Source organism: Lissotriton helveticus, chromosome 7 (assembly GCF_964261635.1).
Source record: "Lissotriton helveticus chromosome 7, aLisHel1.1, whole genome shotgun sequence".
Taxonomy (NCBI): domain Eukaryota; kingdom Metazoa; phylum Chordata; class Amphibia; order Caudata; family Salamandridae; genus Lissotriton; species Lissotriton helveticus.
In genome coordinates this window covers 462,713,322-462,735,950 of record NC_136068.1, presented here as the reverse complement: position 1 = coordinate 462,735,950, position 22,629 = coordinate 462,713,322, and the positions used below count along the sequence as shown (strand labels likewise).

Genomic DNA, 22,629 nt, shown 5'->3' with positions numbered 1-22,629 from the left:
CATCGCTAGGACAGGCACCAGCAGCTGCAGACCACCGGCATCATCAGTACAGCACCCCATCTCATCGCCAGCATCACACAACCTGTGGACACTATGGCATCCAAGCCTCTGCAGATGTTGCCCTTGTGGAGTAAAATTAGCCTGGGAGTTTGACCAAACAGCCCAGCCGCTTGCACACTGCTGTAGGCGCCATCAAGCCTCGATAGTGTTGTTCAACAGGGTGTTAAAGCCTTTTGGACAGGGACCCAAGCAGAATCGAAGCTTATTCAAGATTGGTCAGACCTGCATCTAGGTCTCTTTGGAGCTGCCTCAAAAGGTGTTGAGGCTTCTCCATCATTGGCCTGAAAAGAACGGAAGCCTCCACATTTTTTCTCTAAAGAGGCCTGTGATACTGGAGCTAATGACATCAAACCCACTCGAGCCTCAATCAGAACGCGGTGAAAGACTGCGCTAGCCTAAGGTCGCTCAGACGCTCTTTAGACATGACCCACCATATGCAAAAGCTCGGGGACACTGGCCTGCATGGTATCAAAGCACCAGCGATGTTGGCCAAAATAGTTTTTTCCGTTGGACCAAGATACATTGAAGCCTTTTTAGTATCGATCAATTCACCAAAGTCTCCGTAGAGTTGGCCAGTGGGTTGAAATCTTGTTTACCATTGATTCAAAGTGAGTTAACGCTGATGAGTGTTAGTATGAATTTGTAGAAGCTGCTGCAACGTTGGCCCCACTGTGTTCCGGCAGCTGTTGTGTTGCTACAGATACATTGAAGATTGTGGCGTTTCCCCAAACAGGATTGACTTGAAACCAATGTAATATTGTGCTACACGGCGTAGGCCAACGTATTGGCATCAGTGCTAGTCAGTACCCAACATCGGACTGGAAGAAGATGCTGCCTAGCCCGGGGGACTGGAACATAGGGAGCCCACTGGGTCTATTCTTATCACGTGTGCCCTCTGTCCACTTGCCCAGTGAGCCTATCCTGGCAGTCTGTGGGCTTCTTGCTGCTCTCTTTGTTTGGTACTGCTACTGGGTAGGCCGAGAGCGACCACCAGACCGTATATCAGCTAATCGGGAGAGCCAGGAGCAACCAGATGTGGGTGGTGGCTACTTGGCATGCCAGGGAACACCAGGTGTCCGTCATCCTCAACGCTCAAGCAGACTTAACAGCAAGCTGTACCACAACTTGCAGGACTATGCAAAGCGCTACTCATGGTCCGGCATGACCAGGGTACACAAGGGGGTGCGCGACCAAGCCCGCTACTTAAGCGACCACCACAGGGCGATCCAGAAACCAAAGGTCTTCTTTTTGCCTGACCTACCATCAGCGCCATACTGCCAGCGCGACGCCCAACGTCATGATGTAGAGGTCTTGGAGCGAAACTTCCCAGCTGTGGTACGAGACTTTGAGGAAATACAATGGGACTTTGGAAATGGTGGCGTCCTGCCAAAGGGTTGGACAGCCCATCCAGCCTCAACTGGAGGCTGGCATACATTCTACCTCTACCGCAAGGGGCAGTGTGTGGCGAGCAATTGTCGCAGTTGCCCACGGACATACCGTCTTCTGGGCGCACTACGAACCTTTGTGAACAGTAACATCTTCGGCAATGCCTGCTTCTCAGTGCTGCAGCCAGGCACAGTGCTTCCGGGAAACTATGGACCTACCAACGCCAGGGTGAGATGCCACCTAGGTGAGAGCAGGGTGCAAGGCCTGGGGGGGGGGGGAGTGGAGAGGGAAGCGTTAATCAAGGTAGCAGACTATAAAGAGGGCGAGTACTCCCTGCAAGCGTCACTCAGCCATACTCAACTGCCCACATAACCGTCTTCTGTGAGCAGCTTTGACAGTGGGCATCTTCCCATAGTGTGATGATCTTCTCCCCTCATTGGAGGAGTAGAGGACAGAGGCCAGACACTGTAAGGTTTTTCTAGCAGCCTCCCTGTCAGTGTATTCTACCAGGATTTCGAGCTTTTAATATCGTCTTGACAAAAAAATCAGGGCCAAAATATCAACCACCGCAATATTAAGAAGGTTAAGGATATTTGGTAAGGAAAGATTTGAGAACCTTAATGCCACCTATATGTCTCTTGTGATATTTACCTTCAAGGTACAAACATGTGGCATTAGGAATGGCAAATCTATACTTATCTACATATAGTAACCCAACAATAGTGTGTTACTCAATATTTAGGCCACAATATTTTAGCAGCCAACATTTTTCTCCGCAGTATTCTGATATACAACTACTGCAAATGCTGCTGGACAAAATGCAGTTGCAGCAGGTTCATTGGGGCTGAGGGGCCACGCTGCCCACCTTTTGCCCCTCACTAACTGTGTCTGTCGGACTGAACAAAGGTCAGCCTGACCGACACTGTTCATTTTCAGGTCAGGCAGCCAGGAGCCAGACATGTGCTAAATGTGCAGGCTCCTGGCTGCCTGAGCTGAACTGAGGAAGTCACACCTCATTGATGAGGGGTAGCGTCACTGATTGCCTAACACCAGGGCGCTTCAGTTTTAAGCCCTGAAGCGCCTAGGGTCGAGTGTCAATCAGTGGCACTTCATCGCAATCTCACTGATCCCATCCCACTCTGTAATGACATTGGGACTGCCATCTTCCTTATTGGCTGCCCTTAGATCAGCCACCTTAGGTCAGCCAGTGAGGGAAGGCAGCAGTCCTAAGCTTCCTGGGACCTCCGAGGCAGGGCTGCAGGTAATTGTGTGTTTTAAAAAATAAAATAAATGTTGGTACGTGCATGAGTGTATGTATGAATGTTTGGTAATGAGTGTTGTAAATGGATGTGTTTGTGTGGGTGTGTGCGCGTGTGTGAATGCATGGCTGTCAGTGTGTATGCGTGTGTGTGACGTCCACCCCCTCCTACCTAAACTCACCGGCCGCCACGGGAAAAATATACACGCAGTGTGACATACCCCCAGCACCACGAGCTTCCTCTACAAGTGCTAGTCAGTCTGAGCATTTTGCTAGCAGTAGGGCAAGGGGGAAACCAATATCCACCCTTCATGTTCAAACCAGCCATTCTCCCTTCCTCCTCTGTCATCTTTCTCTCTCCTCGCTCTCTGTCCTCTCTCTCACCTGAAACCACCCTCTCACCCCTGTGTCTGTTGTAATTACCCGGGGAAGCTGGAAAAAGTGTCAGAGGCGACACCAGAGGCTCCCTGCCCTAAATCAGCCACCAAAGACTCCAGCCCACTGGGGAAATGCCTGATAAAAAAATGGCAGTCCAGGTCTGGCTAGCAGTAATGTCAGCACCTTTTGACTCCGGTATTGTATTGCATGCATTATATTACTTTATACTGTATCATTTGTATGTGCCTCATACCACTGACAAGGCCCCTAATTGTTTCTGAGTTGGCCAGCAAGAGGTTACTCCATCTGTTTTGCTTGTTTGGTAGTGTTGCTTTGTTGTGTTGCCTATTTAAGAAGTTATGGTGCTGAAAGGGTCGCTCCAAGCTTCCTCCTGGCAGGGCCTTGGTAGTGTTTTAGGACCATCTGCAATGTATTCTCCTCAACAATGTCCTCTTGGTGCTATATGAACTTAACAATGTGCCCCTCATCCAGCAGTGTCATGTTACAGTGGCGTATTACCTTCTCAGTATGAGATTACCACAGCCCTGTCAGTAATATAGAGGTTATATTATTCCAGAAATTCCATGACAAGGTTAGAAACACCCTAAGCGGTGTCCTCCTCAAGCAGTGTCATGTGAATGTGAGGTGTCTCTCAGTGATGTCATTGCGACCGCGGGCAACAGTGCCCTCACTCTGAGCTTTCACCATAGGTGCCCTCCCTGAGCTCCATCAACGGTTCTGTCAGTAAGAGTTTCTTCACAGTGTGACCTTCCTTCAGCAGTGCCTGTTTAAGCTTCCACCAACAGTGCCCCTAGGTAACCTTTTTCGTACACTGCCCCCAGCGTAAGCTTCCACCAAGCGGGCCCTCAGTGAACAACTTTTAAAAATGGCCTCCTTGTGAGTTTACTCTAGGACTGTTAGTGTGCCTTGGAGTGTATTCCAAATCTGGCAGGGTAACTGACAGAACCTTTTACTGATAGCATTATGCAAACTGGCATCCTCGAAATGTGAGCTCAAGCTTGGTTATGTATATTACTGATTACGAGCACTTGTATCTTTTCTATGTTTATTAGGAGAAAGATTTTCAACTCTTATTTTCAGATTTAAGATGTTAGAATATCACAAATGCCTCTGGCAACAAACTTAATTGCACAGTAGTTTGACTGGATGTTGCTTTGGTATTTTATTCATTCTTAAAGTCCTGGGGGCAGATGTATCAAAATACCTTTTTGCGATTCTCAAATAGCGTTTTTTTGAGAATCGCTATTTGAGAATTTCAAAATGGTATGTATCTACAAAATCACAATTTCCTAAAATTGCTTATTTGCGAATAGGAATTTGCGAATTCGCAAATAAGGAATATTTTCCCTTTCATTTCTATGGGCCAGGAAGCCCATAGGAATGAATGTGAAGTTATTCTCAATTTGCGATTCGCAATTTGCGAATTGAGAATAATTTCAAGGGTGCAAGGGTGTCTTAAGGACACCCTGCTGCACCCCTGAAATTTACATGTGTGCGCATATGGCGCAAATACATGCCCTAAACAACTAGTCAGTAGTTATTTGTTGAACCCACTGACCCTTTGCACTAACTATGTTTTTATCTATTGGAAGTGTACGGCTATAGAATAAAAGTGTTTTGCGCATCCACTCTCCAATTTTAAATGAGCACTTTTTCTCACCACTCACAATTCTTTCATGCACTGCTTCCAGTTACCAATACTTGCCATTTAACAACCTTGTGAGCCCACACACTTCACAGCTAGACTCTAGTGAAGTGGTTGCAATGTGGACTCTCCACTCTGTGAAGTGACCCAAATGATGGAAAGGGCGGCATAGGATGGGTAACTGATGGTAACTTTACATACTGTGGAAGTGTCCTGTTGTATACCATATTGATACATAGAATACACACAGGCAGCAAATCAGGAAACACTTAGGCATGCTATACGATTTTTTGTTTAGACCCACAGTTATTCTTTTGTAGTTAGTTATATGTTCTGTTTAGGGGTCTGTAACTATGTTTAGGTCTTTAAAGATTCCCTTGGACCCTCCTTTCAAATCTTCTTGTTTTTTACATGTATGAGTGCCACATGGCACCTTTACAAATGCCAAAAAGTGCATTTGTAAAAGAAATAACAAATTACCACCAACTACAAGTTTGTGGTAATTTGCGATTTCTTAGTGTAAATTTGCAAAACCTGAATGCTTCATACATAGCATTTAAGGAATCGCAATTTGCTATTCCTTAAATGCTGACGCAAAATTAACGAATCGCAAAATTTGCGATTCCTTAAGTTTGCGATGCGATTTCAATGATACATCGCATTTTCTGAATTTTTTGTCGCAAACGCTGCTATTTTGCGAATCGCAGCATTTGGAACAAAAAAAAGTTTGATACATCTGCCCCCTGGTGTTTTTGGAGGTTCTCCGGGCAGGGATGGCCATCTTGGTTACCAATCAGTCAACAATTATCAGAGGAGGACTACCAAACTTGCCAAACCTACTGAGAGTAGAGGAGAGCTACAGTTTCTTTGAATCATATGAGTAATAACATTACCTGGTAATGTTATTTCCCATGCTGAAATGCACACTTTTAATTAACCAGTAGTAATGCTACTTTTAATCTCTGCCAATTTAGGCCATGACTGCAGGGTTCACAGTGCAGGAATGCTGAAATTAGTGCCCAGAATCCATACATGCTGACATTTTAGAAGGGGAAAGTGGGGGATTTAAAAAATATGGACAATGTATTCATCCCATTGATTTCTATTGAAGCTGAGGCAATTTCAGGAGGGAGACACCCAAAATAATGCCATATTTAGAATTAAAAAAATCGAGAGTCTCCTGCTTGAGTCAGGTCTATTGACGTGTGTGAGAAACCCCGATTACAGCTATTACTTTCATCCAAACACCGTACAATTGCAAGATTTTATCCCATAAACTGAGGAATAATGATGACCAGTTAGAAGCACGTGGTCCAAATCCGCATGGGCGTCCATTATTCCATGATTGTTGGGTCCTTGCCAGTCCAGGTTGTGTTAATGTACATGTTTGTGGGAAGGGGGATATCATTGCCTGACCAGTACACAAGCTCTGTGGCTGTGGAAGCTCATTCCTTTCCTAAGTGGAGAAGTGTGGCTCACTGGTTAGAGGAGGCAGACCCGGACGCTGAGATCAGGCCCGGGACCAGGGTTCAATTCCCGACGCGGCAGGGTCTTGAGCCCAAAATGTCCACGGACTCGGTAATTCTCGCTTCGGTGCCTACTCGAATCACAGGTTCACACTCTGCAACTCTGGGCAATAGCTTGCTTAATCTCCACAACGGCCCCCTGCGGCGGGATGCCTGGCTTTCACCTTGGGGATACCCAGTAGGGGCTATCTCACAGGGAAAAACCAGGACGGGTTCCCAATGCAAAGCGCTTTGAGACCTGGCGGTGATATTGCGCTATATAAAAACCCATCCATCCATCCAATGAGAGTGCTAAGTGCAATGTCAGTCATCAATTGCTCCCGGGTAAATGATTCCAGCTCTTGGTATCTGGCAGTGGCGGTGCGTCCATGAGGGCGCTGGGGCATTGCCCTACAAGCCACCGCACCCGCAGCTCCCTCGGTGGTTTTGAACTGACAATGCATGTCAGTCAGCATGGTGCTCGACCGCCCACCCCCTTCGGGTGGGTGGTCCAGCGTAATGTTGACTGACATGCATTGTCAGACCAAGGGGTGGCGCAGAGCACACAGCAGGCAGTAGCACAAGTGCGCATGTTGGGTTTCAGTCGGAAAATGTTTCAGACCAGCCCAGTCATGCGCACTAGTGTTAGCTCTGGCTGGCGGCTGCGCATTAGTAGAGCGAGGGTTGCTCAATGCCACAACCCTCGGTCTCCTAATGGGCGGCGAGTATCCCTGCTAAGCCAATCCTGGTGCTGCTGGAGCAGCGCCAGGATTGGCTGAGAGGGGTTGCCAGTGACACGGCTGTTTCTGTCGAAGAGCGCCAACGCTGGACCCTGGTGGCCCGGCCCAGGAGCAGAGGCGGGGGACCTGGTCAGGTAAGTTTTTATCCCCCGGGCCCTAATACTGCACGACCCCCTACCCCCCCCCCCCACCCCCCACCCCCACGAATATTGCGAGACACGACTGAATGAGTCTACTAACCCCTCATAGGGGTCATGCTGCTCCGAGCTCTTGGCAGTTCTTGCAAAGGAAAACTTCTACATCGGGAATCAATGTATGTAATAACACCCAGGGAAAGGCAACTAGAGGAGCTGTACTAGTAGTTGCTTGGGTCTCTGACGTGTGTGTGAGGCAGCACAGGGTGTTGATCGGATTTGTCGTTTGACTTTGCTCACTGTTTCTTTAATCTCATTTTTGTCGGCACAATCCCACTGCCTTTTCTCTGTGCCTCCTGAACTGCCAGGGGTTACTGCGTTGTCTGTTTTTTAATAAGTGGCAATGGGTGTTTCTTTAGGTGTAATCCCTCAAGTGGTTTTCAGGTGTTTGGGCAGGGCTGGTGCACATTGATCCTGCTGACTACTTCTAATATGGGGTGTGCTGCTGCGGCCATGCCTGTGTTATGTGCAATGGTTGAACTAAATTCTTGTCTCTTGAAAATGTACTAGTGCCTTGAAGTAGAGCTTGCACTGAACTTGCCGCCGTTAGGACGCATGCCAGAGGGAGAAAGCGAGGGAGAGATTTAAATCAGAGACTAGGAGATAATAATAATAATAATAATATCCACATTTGTAAAGCGCACAATCACCCGTTAGGGTCTCTAGGCGCTGGGGGCCGTCGGGAAGATTAAGCAAGCTATTGCCCAGAGTCACATGGTGCTGGGCTAATCTGCAGGAGATAGAGAATCAAAGGGAACAGTCGGCAGGCTGTCTCTCTAGCTCAGGCCGCAGCATTCGTTGCTAGTACGTCATGCATTGATTTGAAAAGAGCTTCCTGGTCGGCTGTTCCCAAACAGATAACTTTCATAATTAGTGAGTTTGGTGACTGTGGAAAATTCGCATTCGTGTTTATTACTGTCCATTATGGCCTTCACAGTCAGTCACGCCAGGCATTCAAGAGTAGTTACTGGTTTGAACACTGGGATGTGCTTACTAAAAACAACATGTATTATTGTTGTTTTTGCATGTATTATTGCATGTTTCTCCTGATTTCGGCGGCATTTTGTCTCTAAACCCAATCGAGGGAAGCACGCCTTCCTTGCCTGAAGACAAGAGGTTGATATCAGTGACAGGAAGTGAACCCTTTACCAAACAGCAGGATCCTTCCTGAGATAGTAAGTCACGAGACACGGAGTGGGGGGGTCCCCCTTGAAGTGTTGGGTCAGAGAGGGGCAGGCACCACAAGATCTGCAAGGTCTGCGTTACACTCCTGTCCATGCAGCTTCACTGCTTAACAATAGTGCTTTGAAAGAGGCTGCGCAGGCAGTGCGCTACAAGGTGTCCAGGGCCCCTTGGCGATGTGCAGGTTTTGCGCCCCTCCTTACCAGACGATGCGCCTTTCTTACTCCCATGGGACAGTCCTTACTCAGTGGGCTGCATTAGCAGCTGAGAATAAGCTCCAGGGCCTCACTGTGGACCCTCCACTTGGTTTGCAGCTGATCCCACATACATCCCACTCACAAGTCAGAATCCGAGGTTAATTAAATACAAGGTACACTAACCTCACAGTGGTTTTTCATGAAGACTTTCAGCTTTAGTTACCAGATGCAGTGCAGAGACAACCCTTTGTGCATGTAAGATGATTGAAAACCTTGCTTGTTGCACACTACAGTAACTGTTGAAAAATTTCAATTCTAACACATGGAGCAATTTTTCATGTTTAAATATTTCAAGTCTGCAAATTCACAACTGCTTTATAAATGCTCTTGCTTTCTCAACTTTTCATTAAAAGGCACTATTTGTGCCCTCTTTTAAAAAATGTTCCTGTGGTGAGAACCCCTTCCGAGCTCTGCTTATGACGGTTGAGCACAACACTTACCCCCAACTTTTACGGCCCATCACTTTCAAAACTCACCAGCCACCACTGGTATCAGAGCATTCATAAATACTCTTTACGTCTCATACTGGTCCACAGTGATGCTGGTCAATTGGTAGAGGGAGCCTGTTGATTCACTCATGTCAGAATTCCACATGACGCCTCCAATGCTTTGCTGTAAAAACACCATGTGATATTTAAAGTTCTGTGTATCATACATCTGTCCATCCTGGGGATACCCTTTCTTTCACTTAGGTCCACTTTCCTGGGAGATTGTTGAGAGCGTCATCTTCTCAATTGCCCCTTCACCTGTCTTTGGTCACAGCCCCTTCCCTTATATGGTTAGCACTGTCAAGAGGAACACTATGGTTCCGGGTAATAAAGATTGCCAGCAGTAAGTAATCTTACCACCTCTTTATTGCCCTTCCTCCCAGTCATTGCCAGATCCTACCAGCACCCTCGCAAGAGAACGGACACAAGTTCTTTCTTAGTTTTTATGATTCCCCATAAAGCCCCTCCCTGCCCTGGTACTTCCTGCTTGCCAGCTTGTTGGTGTCCTGCGCGAGGAGCGTTTACAGTAAGGTGTGGGGTTATTTATGGGTTATTCTCTCACACGTTATTTACAGCTTCTCGCGCTCCCTGTTCATGGTCTGGGCTGGGGCCGCGAGCAGCGCGAGACCGGCTCTGCCGCAGGCTCTGGGCCACGTGCCGGTGGCGGGTCATTTTTATACACGCGTGCTGGTTTAAACTTTAAAGTTCTATTCTGCACAGCTGGGGGACCCGGGACAGTATATTATGCCGTGTAGTGTAGTGCGCGGTGTTTGCTTAATCATGCTACTTTGCAGAAGGCTGTTCAAACCCTTTAACAGCAGTTATTTCATGCTAGAGATCAACAGTTATTGCTTTTGTTTCTTTCTGCGAGTTTTTTTTTAAACATTCTTTTTTAATTACCTTTAAGTCCTTCTCCGAGGGCAGTGCTCAGCAGGTTCTTAAAAGAAAAAGAAACGGCAGAAAGGGGAGGGTTTACATTTATACCCCCTCCCTAATTAGAGTGTTAATTGGTAATATTTGGCCCTGTGTAAAAGTCTCCAGCTGTAGCGGTGGGGACATGAGTTCAGCTACTATTTTGCATGTTACACTGACGCAGGAGTCCATACCGGGCCTACTGAAGGCCAGGAAATGCATTTAGAAAAACCGTCATCAGAATCCTCCTGATGGAGCACAGAGGGAAGAGTTACTTTGAGTTGCTGTCTATTTCCAGCTGGAAGTTTGAACGCCCTATTTAAGGAGGCAAGGAGAGTCCTGCATTAGCTGAGCCTCAGGATAAAGTGCGTTTAAAAGGAGTTGTTTGGCCTCACACTTTTCCCAGGGCCACTGCAATTATGTGATTCTGAGACCACGTCTTTTTTTTTGCATAAATATGGAGTAGCCCCATTTGCCATATAATCTATCATCTGTTATAGATATTGCAGATTTTAACAAAAACAATGTGTTTCTAGCTCAAACGAATTAAAAGTTAATAAAAATGTGGCAATATGTGTTCACGTTCAGTGGACGTCCCTCTGCAATGGCTAACTGGTAATCTTTCAAATGGTTATTTCTGCATTTGGTTGTTAAACTGATACTAATTAAGTGAAACCTTAGCCCAGACATTAAGACCATATGTAAAAATGACAAAATAATGAAGTAATACTGTCAAAAAAATGTGCTGCATTATGCCACATAATTTGCCTTTTCTAGCCGCATAATTTAGTCAACTCTGCTGCATAATATGGTGCTCCCCTGGAGCATAATTCCAGTGGCCCTCACTTTGCCTAAAGAGCTAACACATATTTTGCTCATTGTATGGTATTGTATTTGCATTTATGTAGCGCTTACTACCCCTAACGAGGCATTGAAGCACTTTTTCAGCGTGTAGCACGTTACCCCGACATCCATAAAGGATCAGTGTCGAATTAGTATAGTGAAATTTAAAGTAATTCGAGTTGTGATAGGTTAGTCAGTTATTTGGATTCAGAAGGATAGCGGAAGTATAGAAGAGGGAAAAAAGGTTTGTATTTGTGTGGCGCTTGTTTGCCCTTTTTGGGCGAGTAGCACGTTACTCCGGAACCCATAAAGGATTAGTGTCGAATTAGTATAGTAAAATATTAAAGTAATTTAAGTGGTGGATATTAGTACATTATTTGAAGCGAGAAGGATAGCGGAGGGATAGAAGAGGGAAAAAGATTTGCATTTATATAGCGCTTGTTAACCCTGATGGGGTGTTGAAACACTTTTTTGGCAAGTAGCACGCTACTCCTGAACCCTTAAAGGATTAGTGTTGAATTAGTATAGTGAAATATTAAAGTAATTTGAGTGGTGGATATGTTAGTCAGTTATTTGGATTGAGAAGGGTAGACTGCTTCCCAAGCAATGTTAAAGGATTTTCAGTTACCTTCTGACTGTCTAGAGCAATGACTAGACCCTATAGGGATATTGGAAGAGATGGAACTCTTGGCACAGTTTTTGGCAGATATAGTGTTTGACTCTTTGTGGGCAGCTTCTATAGCATCAGGTGCCGCAGTTGCTGGTAGGCAACTAATGTGGATGAAGTTGTGGAAAGTTAATCGAGCACATAGATCTTTAAACTATCATCCTCCGTGCTGGGAACAAGTCATTTGACTGTCAGTTAGATGGCATTATCAAAAAGTTGGCGGAGGAGAGGATGTCAATTTTTCTTTTCATGCTGCAGAGGTAAGGAAACCTTTCTTTAAAGAGAAGCAAAATCAAGGTGCCAGGAATAAAAAGCATCCCTTCTGAGGCAGGTCCCAAGGTCAGCGAGCTGTGTTTTTCTCCAAAGACCCGATCACACCTTGACCCTCAGCAATTAGGTATATTCTGACTATATGGACGTGCCAGTTAGCACACAGCTAAAGGTGTTTTATCCTCTGTGGTGCTGTGTGGTGACAGACAAGTGGGTTCCGGAAGTCATACAAAATAGTTGTTCTATGGATTTTACAAACCAGTTGCCAGTACCTTGATTCTAAACTCCGCCAGGTCTGGAGGACATCCAAGCAATGTTCTTGGAGGGGGCAAGTCCAGGTTCCTTTCTCGTAGTGGGGGTTTGGTGTCTGTTCTATAAACGTCTTTGTCCCAAAACCCGAAGGAAATTCAGGCCAGTCCTGGACTTGAAATGGTTGAACAAATTTGCGTAGTACACTACATGCAGGATGTTGACTTCGCAATAGGTAATTCTGATTCTTGCAAGGCACACCTTTTTAGTAACCTTGGATTTTCAGGAGAGTGAACAATATCTCAGGTTTGCGATCCTAGGCCATCACTTCCATTTCAGAGCACTCCGGTTTGGACTCTCATTGAGTGTTCGCATATCTACATGTCCAGTGATTTCTTTCTTACAGTTGAAGGGGTGCAGTTGTTTCCTAAATTTAGATGATTTGTTGACTTCCAACTCTTCTTTTTCGAAGGTGATGTACAATGTGAAGATGGTGTGCTCTTATCGCGAGAATCTGGGATTTATTGTGAACTATCAGAAGTCCAGCCATCTTCCAGAACAGCTAAAGAGATTTATTGGTGCTGTAATAGACACTCAGAGGGTGTGCGGTTAGTTGTTCAGGGCTTGAAATCTGCCATGACAGAGGTGGTGCCTTTGTCCTGACACCACTTGAAACTGGTGTTTTATCATCTTCTTGACAATTGGTGCAGAAAAACTTGTGAGCTCGAGGCATTGATCCCAGTCTCATAGGAGATAAGGAATCACTTAATATGGTGGTTAGATCCAAAAATCTTTTTTAAAACGAGGTAATCTTTCAGCTTTGAAGTTCAAAGGTGGTTACTTTAGATGCAAGTGCCTGGGGTGCCACTCTGGATAGATTGGTGGCAAAAGGAAAGTGGTCAGAAGCAGAAAGAATAAACTCCTCAAACTGGAAGGAGCTATGGGCAGTTTGATTTGCCCTTCAGTGGTTTGCGTCTCAGACAGAAGGGGCTGCCGTTTTGGTTAGGACAGACAACCAAGTTGCAAAGGCCTATCTAACTAGATAAGGCAGCACAAGAATCGAAGATTTGGCAAGGCTGTCCTTTCAGATTTTCTCATCAAAACAACATTTTCTGTATTTGAAAGCAACGTATATTCTGGAGGTGGAAAATCTGTTAGCAAATAGGTTGATTCGCACTCTTCCAAAATCAGTCTCTTATCACCTGAAGAGGCAGGCTTTTCGGGGAAAAGTGAAGAGGTTCGGTTGGTCGTTATTAGATCTGTTTGCCTCTCCAAACAATTGCTCTTCTGCCACACTTTTGTTAGAAAATTTGGCATACGGGGGTGTGGGCAGTGGATGCAATGTCATTCCAGTTGCCAGTGGGCCTTCTCTTTACGTTCACTCCAATTTCTCTCCTACCAAGGGTGTTGCAGAAGGTTTAGAGCAAGCAGACGCAAATGATTCTGGTAGCTCCTTTTTGGCACTGAAGGGCCTGGTTTCCACTGTTATGTCAATTGGCACAGGGCCCGTTTTTTGCCTACCATTTCAACTTACTATCCTGCTGTCACCAGTAGAGTGTAAAACCTTGACTCTCACGGGTTGGAGGTTGAACAGCAGGGTTTGCAGGGTTAAGGTTGTTCAAAGGAGGTCACTCTTGTTATTTAAGCATGTATGAAACCATCAACTCTTGAGTTATATACTATGCATTGGAAAAAAATGGTAAATGGTGCAAGGACAAGGGTGCTGATCCAAGCTCTTGTGACCAGTTTCTTATTTCGGATTTTTTGCGTGATGGCTTTGTGCTGGGATTGTCAGCTCAGTGGTCGGCGATTAGAGGCTGTAGCGAGCCAGCTGGTACTGTTAAAATAAATAACACTTTTCCTTTAGTTTTTAATCTCTTGAAGAGTTTTAGGTTAAAAAGACCAGTCGTTCATTGTCCCTCAGTTACATAGGATTTGTCCATAGTGCGTAAGGGGTTACAGGAGAAACCGTTTGGCCCTTGAAGTCTGCAGATATGGCCTGGGTCTCTGCAAAGGTAGTTTTTCTTTTGGCAGTCACTTCTGCAGAGAGGTTGGGGGACCTAGTGGCACGTGTTATCAGTTTTCCATACTTGAAGTTCTTTGTTGAAAGAACCTTTTTGACACCAGTCCCCAAGTTCAACTTAAAGATACAGAAGCAGTTTCATTATTCACAAGAGATTGTGTTGTCAGTGGTACCAGATAATGTAGAAGGGGGCTTGCCTGTGTCCTTGGATGCCAAAAGCGCTTTAGTGGTTTATCTAACAAGAACAAGGGATTTCTTCTTATCTCATACCATGGGGCAGCAAATACGGGTAAAAAGGTAGCCAGTGCGACCTTGAGTAGAAGGGTGAAGCAAGCCATGTCCCAGGCATACGTCTCTGCTGAGTGTAAGGTTCCTGAGGGTCTCCAAGGGCGGGCTCCAAGGGCAGTGTCCCCATCTTTGGCAGAAACTGCAGTGGTGTCTCTGTAAGAAATTGGTCCACTCCCAATAGATGTGTGCCACATTATACATTGAATGTAAATGATGCTGACTCCTTACGTTTCTGCCACAAAAGTCGTCAGGCCTCAGTGAAGTAACCATGTTGTGTTTCTTTTCTGTATGAACTGTGTTCTGTTCATGGCTAATAAAGACTTCTGAAAGCTTACTAGGGGTTTTGGGGGTTATGTGTATTCTGAATAGTTAAGACAGGGCGAAGGAGCAAAGACGAGGAGGTAATGAATCCATTACTTACTGGTAATCAGTTGTGCCCTCAACAACAAGGCTTTGGAACCAATAAATGCAAAAACAACAGTTGATGGACAGAATGCAGACCAATGTCATACATTCACCCCAGTACAGAGATCTGGGCCTAAATCCATCATTTTGTTTCTCACCATGCCATTCCAGTTTGGACTCAGCCATATGCAGATCAGTCTTGACCCTGTGCCTCATGGGAACAATCCAGCCTGAACTGCCAAGCCAGGTCCTCCCTGGACTGGAAACAAGCATCCTAGGACCGGTTTCGGGGTTTCACCCCTCATCAGCCAGGACAGCTTAATTCCAGTGGCATGGGGAGCTTGAGACCCACGTCTGGGCATACCCATCACACTCGGGGAGAAAAATGCTAAAACAACAGTTGATGTACAGAATGCAGAACAATGTCATACATTCACCCCAGTACAGAGATCAGGCCTAAATCCATCGTTTTTTTGCTCACCATGCCTTCCAGTTTGAACCCAGCCATATGGAAATCCCTTGCTCACTTTGCCACTGGATTCAAGCTAGCCTGGCTGATGAAGGGTGTTACCCAGAAACTGGTCCCAGGATACTTGTTTCCGGTTCAGGGAAGACCTGGCTTGGCAGTTCGGACTGGACTGTTTCCATGAGGCACAGGATCAAGACTGGTTTGCATTTAGCTGGGTGTGAACTTAGGTGGCAAAATGAGCTAAAGAATGATGATGGATTCAACCCAGATATGTGACTGGGGGTGTGTCTGAAAAGTTTCAGGGCTTCGTCCATTATCTCCTTGTGTTTGCTATGGAACCAATAAACACACGCTAAACAAATATAATTTGAGAACTAGAGCAAGCCGTAAAAGATCTCTGTGTTATCTGCAGCCTCATGATCAACGATGACTCTGCGTTCTTGCATTCTGACGTGAATACGAGGAGATAATTATACGTGAGTGGTGACATCAAAATACTGTGCTGCCAGAACCAGCAAACCATGGGAAAAGCAGGGCACTGAACAGAGCCCCCTCTGCTGCAGCAGCAATTACGAGAGAAGCATCTTTTGAGCTTTTCTAACCTCTGGTTCAACAGCACTTTCACCTTTACTTGGTGGTGAGGAGCCGTTTATAGTGGCAGGGTTATTCTCTGCACTGCTGGTGTTCACTATAAGCGGTCATGCTGGTTTCTGAAGCTGAACACTCATTCCAACCCGCAGTGACTTTCATTAACCCGCTTAATATGCGGTATTAGCTTAGCGCTGTTCATTCATGCAGTCCTGAGTACATATTTCTTCTCCATTCCTGCAACAAGAGGAATTAGCAGGAAACCAATGCTTTTATGGCGATGCTGATGGTCTGTACGTGACCGTATAGTATTATATAGGATAAAATACTACCTATGGTAAGTTATAAGTATGTTGAATGTCACCTTGAAGTTCTCTGACTTTATAAAGGTACTCTGCCTACAAAGTCATTCCGCTTTGCAGGGGCGGCTCCTCCGTTTGAGCGGAGGAGCGTCTCCCCTCTGGTTAAAATGCCCCAAAATTGAAAAATGGAATGGTAATAAAATTGATTTATTACCATTTTATTTTTCAATATAACTCTGTCCTGACAGGGGGGGGGGGCTGCTGCTGAGTGACCGCAGCAGGAAGAAGGGTGGGCTGCCTCTGCATTTTTCAAAGTAGGCATGCCTTTTGGCCGTCCGTCTTGCTACAGTCAGCCAGACACGCACACTTTGAAATCTCGAACCCAGCTAAAGAGTACATGAAGGGCTCCGGTGTCCTTAGGAGCGGCCTGTGAGGCTGCTCCCTCCAATCCTGGCGCTGCACTCATAGCATGAGAGAAGCACCAGAATTGGTTAAGGCACTTCTCAAGGGCTCGCATTACAGGAGGAAGACATGCAGCAAGGAAGGGGTCGTAGTCGGACGTGTCGTAGGTAAGTGTTTTTTATTTTTAACCACCACCCATTTCCCCACCCCACCACTCCCCATAGATGCCAGCCTTCACTTCCTCTTTCTGGTCACAGAGCTCTTTGGTGACTTGAATGACCCCATAACCTATGGTTAGGGGTATTTTATGCAATATAGCGTAAATATTACTTGCACTGTAAGTACAAGTGTCAGCATTAGCTTAATATCTAGCTCCGCCCGTCTCTCAGCATTTGAAGTTTCTGTTATTGTACCGAGTTTGTTATGTGTTCTCACAGCGCCAAGATTTTCTGCATACGTGCCCTAAATGTGTACAAATAACATTGTATCCTTATAGTTGTTCTTGAGTTGTTGGTTAATATTGTTTGCATTTTCCTGTTGAAGGTGTGAAGGTCCCGGCAGGGTGTGAGCTGGTGGTCGGAGGGGAGCCGCAGTGCTGGTCGGAGGGACATTGCCTCTTGGTGGATGATTCGTTTCTGCACACAACATCCCATAATGGTACAGGAGAAGGGGGCATGCGGGGGCTGCGGAGTATCAGTAAGGAGAGCACGGATTACTGGGAAAACAGCAGGGAAAGCGCAGATTTTCAAAGAGAGTGGGCAGCGGAAGGGGAGGGACCACTGGAGGAAGTAGCAGGAGAGTCACAACTGTGACGTCATAACAGGGGGAGCGTGAAACCCAGCAGATAAACAGTGAGCGCAGCTGCTTCTGTTGGAAACTGTAGGGGCGCAGTATCTTCATTCAATACACGAGAAATTAAGTAGAATTCAATATCCTTTATTGGATAAAAGTTACATGCATCTCATCAGGTAACTGCCAGGTAAGTAATGACACAACAGGATCCATCTAGGAATGTTCTGACATCACATAGAATTCAATGACAAATGAACACTTCTAAACTCTAAAGAAATAATTAAATAAATATTACTTACACGCTACTACACATCTTCCCTTTCACAAAGAAAATAAAAAAAATAAAAATAAATAACTAATAAACTAATAACAAACACATTCATTATATCTTTCCGGTCTTTTTAGAATTCTCCCAAAGGATGTTTGAACAATTGATGAAGGTTCATGTTCATCATGGGAATCATTGCAATCTTCACCAAAAAAAATCTTCATTAGAATTGTTAAGAATCCTATCTTGAACATTCGATCTATCATAACACCAAAATGGAGAACTAAATTGCGAAGATTGAACTGGGTCATTAGTATCAGAATTTCCTAAGGCCAAACGACTCATATACCATGTTTCACCATTGTCCAGCGTGACAGTGTATTGATGAATTTTGGAAATCCTCCTAGGTGAAGAGAACTTACTAAATCCTTTAGACACCTTCCTGGGATTTTTAACACACACCCATTGCCCAATTTGTAAATCAGCAGGGCGAGTGCCGTGTTTATTATCAAAGTACACCTTATTCTTCATTTGGGATTTAGTTAGAGTACTTTTGAATTCATCAAGATTGCAAAAAGGCATACCATTACGTTTCATCCATCCAGGATTAGTTTTAGAAAATGGTATCCTGCAATGCATTAAAGAAAAAGGACTCATGCCCAAAGAAGGATGAGGTGTAACACGGTAAGACCACAAAATTCTTTTTAGTTCATCATCCCAAGATAATCTAGATTTCCTGCAAAGTTGCACAGTATCCTTTATAATTCTATTCAATCTTTCCACAACACCATTACAGGATGGATGATAAAGTGGAGTAAAATTTTGCCTAATACCATTAATAGAAAGAAAATTCAACATTTCATGCGACTTAAACTGTACTCCGTTATCAGTTAAAATTGAGGCAGGAAAACCTTCTTGTAGAAAAATAGATTCCAAAAATGTAATTACAGATTTCGTGTCAATTTTGTCCACTACACTTAATTCAAACCATCGTGAAAACAAATCAACCAACACAAGAATATATCTACTAGAGTTATCAGTCCAGGTAATCGGACCCATTATATCCAAAGCTACTTCTTCCCAAGGTAGGTTTGGGGAATGAACAGTACCTAAAGGTGGATTAAAAGTTTTTTTTGACTTATCAGAAGTTTCACAATTGATACAAGCTCTAACTATTTCCTTAACTGCCCTGTCCATTCCAGGCCACCAATAAGAATCCTTGACTCTAGATTTGGTGCGAGTAATACCCGGATGTCCTTCATGAGACAATTGAATAATGCGTTCCCTTAAGGACGTAGGAGGAATTACTTTATTACCTCTCAAAACAAAATTGTCATTGACAGTGAGTTCATCTCTGATCCCCCAAAACGGTCTTAAACTGTCTGACAAATCTTTCTTGCCTCAAATATTCCAACCATCAATAACTTTAGACTTCACCTCTGCTAATAGTGAATCTGAAGAATCTGCATCTAACCAATGTTCTTTGGAAATGCTATTACTAGAACCTTCGCTAAAAATGATATTGGCTACGGAAAAATCATTCCAAGAACTAGAATCAATTTTGGTCACTGGCAATGAAAGTCTGCTTAAACAATCGACAATGACATTCTTGGCCCCAGGAACATAATGAATGTCAAATAAATAATTCTGAAGGTGCATAGAAAGCCTGGCAATCCTAGCAGTAGCCTTGTTTAGCCCATCAGTTGTCAGTAGTCTGGTAGGTGGTTTATGGTCACTTCTAACACTGAACTTTTTTCCCCATAAAAACTTTCTAAAATGTTCCAAACTCCACACCACTGCCAAAGTCTCTCTCTCAATAACCGAATACTTTTGCTCAGACGGTGTAAGAGACCTTGAAGCGAAAGCAACAATCACTTCCTTTTTTCTAGTGGGTAGAGTGGGATAAAAACCAAGCAGATTTGGGGCATTGCAAATATCTTTCGTTATCCAATCGAACACCTGTTGACACTCATCGGACCATGAGAAAGAAACTTTATTTTTAAGCAAATTTCTCATAGCTTGCGTTTTACTAGAAAAGTTGTTATCGGTAATGTGTTCCGATAAAATAATTAAAACAAGATGGTGGCTCCCTTGGGTCACGCAGCGTGACCTTTATGCGATGATGTAATGCGTTATTGACAGAGTCCTGACGGTTCGCGTGATGTAACCAAGAAGCGTATATCAAGAACGCAAAGCAACCAACACGCAAACAGTCGGAGGAGCGGTAGAATTCAAATGATGCGCAGGTAATTTTGAAAAGATGCACTCCGTTGATACAGTGGATATGTATCCCAAACTGTAAATAAAGTTTAAAAATTAATTACAAATTTAGGAACTTCTGTTGCCAGAATACTGCTCACGAGCTCCGCTGAACCGTTGAGATTGATTTAACGTTATCCGGTTGATGAGGAGGCTTTCGTAATATTATCCGGTTACCAGAAAGATCCGATGTGAAATTCTTTTCTTCAAGGAGTGACAAATGACATGAAGCACAGCATGGCAATGACAAAAGAAATTTTCTTCCCTTATCCTTCTTTTTTTTTTTGAGAAAAAAAATAAATTCTTCTTTCCCAAAAAAATATCAGTTCATAAAGGCAGTCGCATCCCGAATCGTCGCCAAAATATTGTAGTATCTTCATTCAATACAAGAGAAATTAAGTAGAATTCAATATCCTTTATTGGATAAGTTACATGCATCTCATCAGGTAACTGCCAGGTAAGTAATGACACAACAGGATCCATCTAGGAATGTTCTGACATCACATAGAATTCAATGACAAATGAACACTTCTAAACTCTAAAGAAATAATTAAATAAATATTACTTACACGCTACTACACGCAGGAACTGCTACGGGTGTAAGCGAGAAGGGCATGAATGTAAAAATCAGGAAGAGCTGGAACTGCTGAGGGGTGAGGCGGGACAGAGAGGGAAAGTGGAAACTACTGATGGAAAGCAACGGTCAGTGAAGCAAAAACTGCTAAGAAGAGTGGGAGACAGAGGGAACGCAGGGACTGCTGTGGTGAGACCTGGAAAACTGGAAGCGTTGAAGGGGAGAGGGGGCACATGGGAAGTGAGTGTCTAGTGGACCTGCTAAAGAATTAACAGGAAAATAAACCAGGGATTGCTGAGATAGAGAATGAACTTCTGAAGTGAATTGGCATGAGCGGTAACATGAGGGCAACAAGAGGAACTGTAATGGTAAAAAAAACAGGGTTTGGTTTGCAAACAAATAGGCAACAGATGGTCGGCAGAGATTGCAGCAGAGAAGAGGCAGCAGCATGGGTAAAATGAGCCAATGAGGGCAGGTACAACAGAAAAGAAAGGCTGGTGTGTGCACAGTACCTATTGACTCCTCTGTCTTTCCAGGCGTTGCTGAGGACGGGCCGCGGGTGGTGTTCATAGTGGACCTGTGGCATCCTAATGTGGCAGGCCCGGAGCGACAGGCTCTGGATTTCATCTTTGCACCAGGACGGTGAGCAGTTCCACAAGTTGACAACATTAGTCACCGTCACCACCAGGACTATAAACCACCTATCCGGAGCCTGGAGGAGCCGCCAGATCCAAGACACAGACAAAGTTTGGATAACTTGCAGAGTGTTTCTACTCCAGAGGGACACTTCCCCAAGCAGTACTCATATAGTATCTTTTTGGTGCATTGTGAAACCTCACCCTTCTGAAATAAGGGTAGCGTCACTTGGATTTCAACAGACCGCTTGTTCGCATCACTCATTCTGAACAATCCCATCCGTCATTCAGGCCATGAATGCCAATCACATACAGAAATAATAGCACTAATTGGGACCCACGAGTCACTCACTTGGACCAGAAACATCTCTTATTTGGGCTACAGTGGTACTTCCTTCCTCTATGTGGCCATTGCTAAACTTCTTTGGAAAACTGTGAGGGTTTTTTCTGGAAAGTATTTATTGTGTGATAACAACAATGTTCTAAAATAGGTTTTGTCTTGGATGAGTGCATAAAATGGGAAGTTTAAAGTGGAAGGTGAAGTTCCGGAGAAACCTGAAATTTTGTTTGGGGTTCTCTGATAGCACTTCATGAGTACCGCCCAGGCCCATGCTTACTTTGTGCTGGTGATTTCAGGTGCTGGACACCAGCATTCATTCTTGGCAACCGAGAGTTATTTGTATTAATCAGACTTCTACCCAGGGCGTAGGAAATGCAAGGTGGGAGGCAAAAGAGGTAGACAGGGGCAGGGTGACAAAGGAAGAACGCTGGAATGCAATAGAACTTTCAAGTGTAAGCTATGGAGAAAGGAAATGTATGGTGGTGTCAGAAAGACGCTGGAGGGTATTAAGGCTAAGCAGTTTTTATATTCTATTATCCGGGCATACAGCACTGCTGGCAGTCAACTTTGAAAACTTTTGACTCCCCTAGTACTTATTATTTTTTGCACATTGGGGTTTTTGCCGTGGGCATGCTCCCTGGCCTCTCTTTAGCTCAATTTTGTTCCCTAAAGCAATGCTAAAAAACGTTGGACTATCTTTTTTGGTCCTTGCGGAATTTTACCAGCTCACATTGTGTGGCCTAGGACAATGATAGTGGATCCCAGACTCTATTATAGAACCTTTCTATTTAGTTTGTTTACCTTCCAGGTACCATGAAAAATCCTCTGAGCTAAAAAAATATAGAACCCGATTTATATGTTGGCGTTATGTATACTCCATCACAACCACAGAACACAGAACAATGGCAAACCCGCCAAAATTTAAATGAGGTCCATATTCTTAGCATCGTAAAAGCTTGCAGATTGCACCCATTAAAACATACTGTGCGACACATTTCAAAGTGTATATATATATATATATATATATATATATATATATATATATATATATATATATATATATATGTCCTCTAGATTAGTGATATTAAACACTGCTGGTTAATTGTGAGGTCGGAGCAGTGCGCCGGTGGGCGTGCTATACTTCAGAAGCTGTACAGGTCCCACGTATCACGACTTTCAATGCAAGTGAGGCATTATGGAACTCTGTAAATGCACTATGTTATCCATTT

At 44.4% G+C, this 22,629-nt stretch overlaps 1 protein-coding gene across 1 annotated transcript; it reads left to right on the top strand.

The window, feature by feature from the left end:
* Nucleotides 1–406: 406 nt before the first annotated feature.
* Nucleotides 407–21,744, top strand: ASPHD1 (aspartate beta-hydroxylase domain containing 1). The gene is made up of 3 exons (XM_078650545.1): nucleotides 407–1,690; nucleotides 17,076–17,189; nucleotides 20,962–21,744. Exons 1-3 carry the CDS (start codon nucleotides 889–891, stop codon nucleotides 21,069–21,071), a joined length of 1,026 nt encoding a protein of 341 aa, XP_078506671.1. The 5' UTR covers nucleotides 407–888; the 3' UTR covers nucleotides 21,072–21,744.
* The last annotated feature ends 885 nt before the right edge of the window (nucleotides 21,745–22,629 follow it).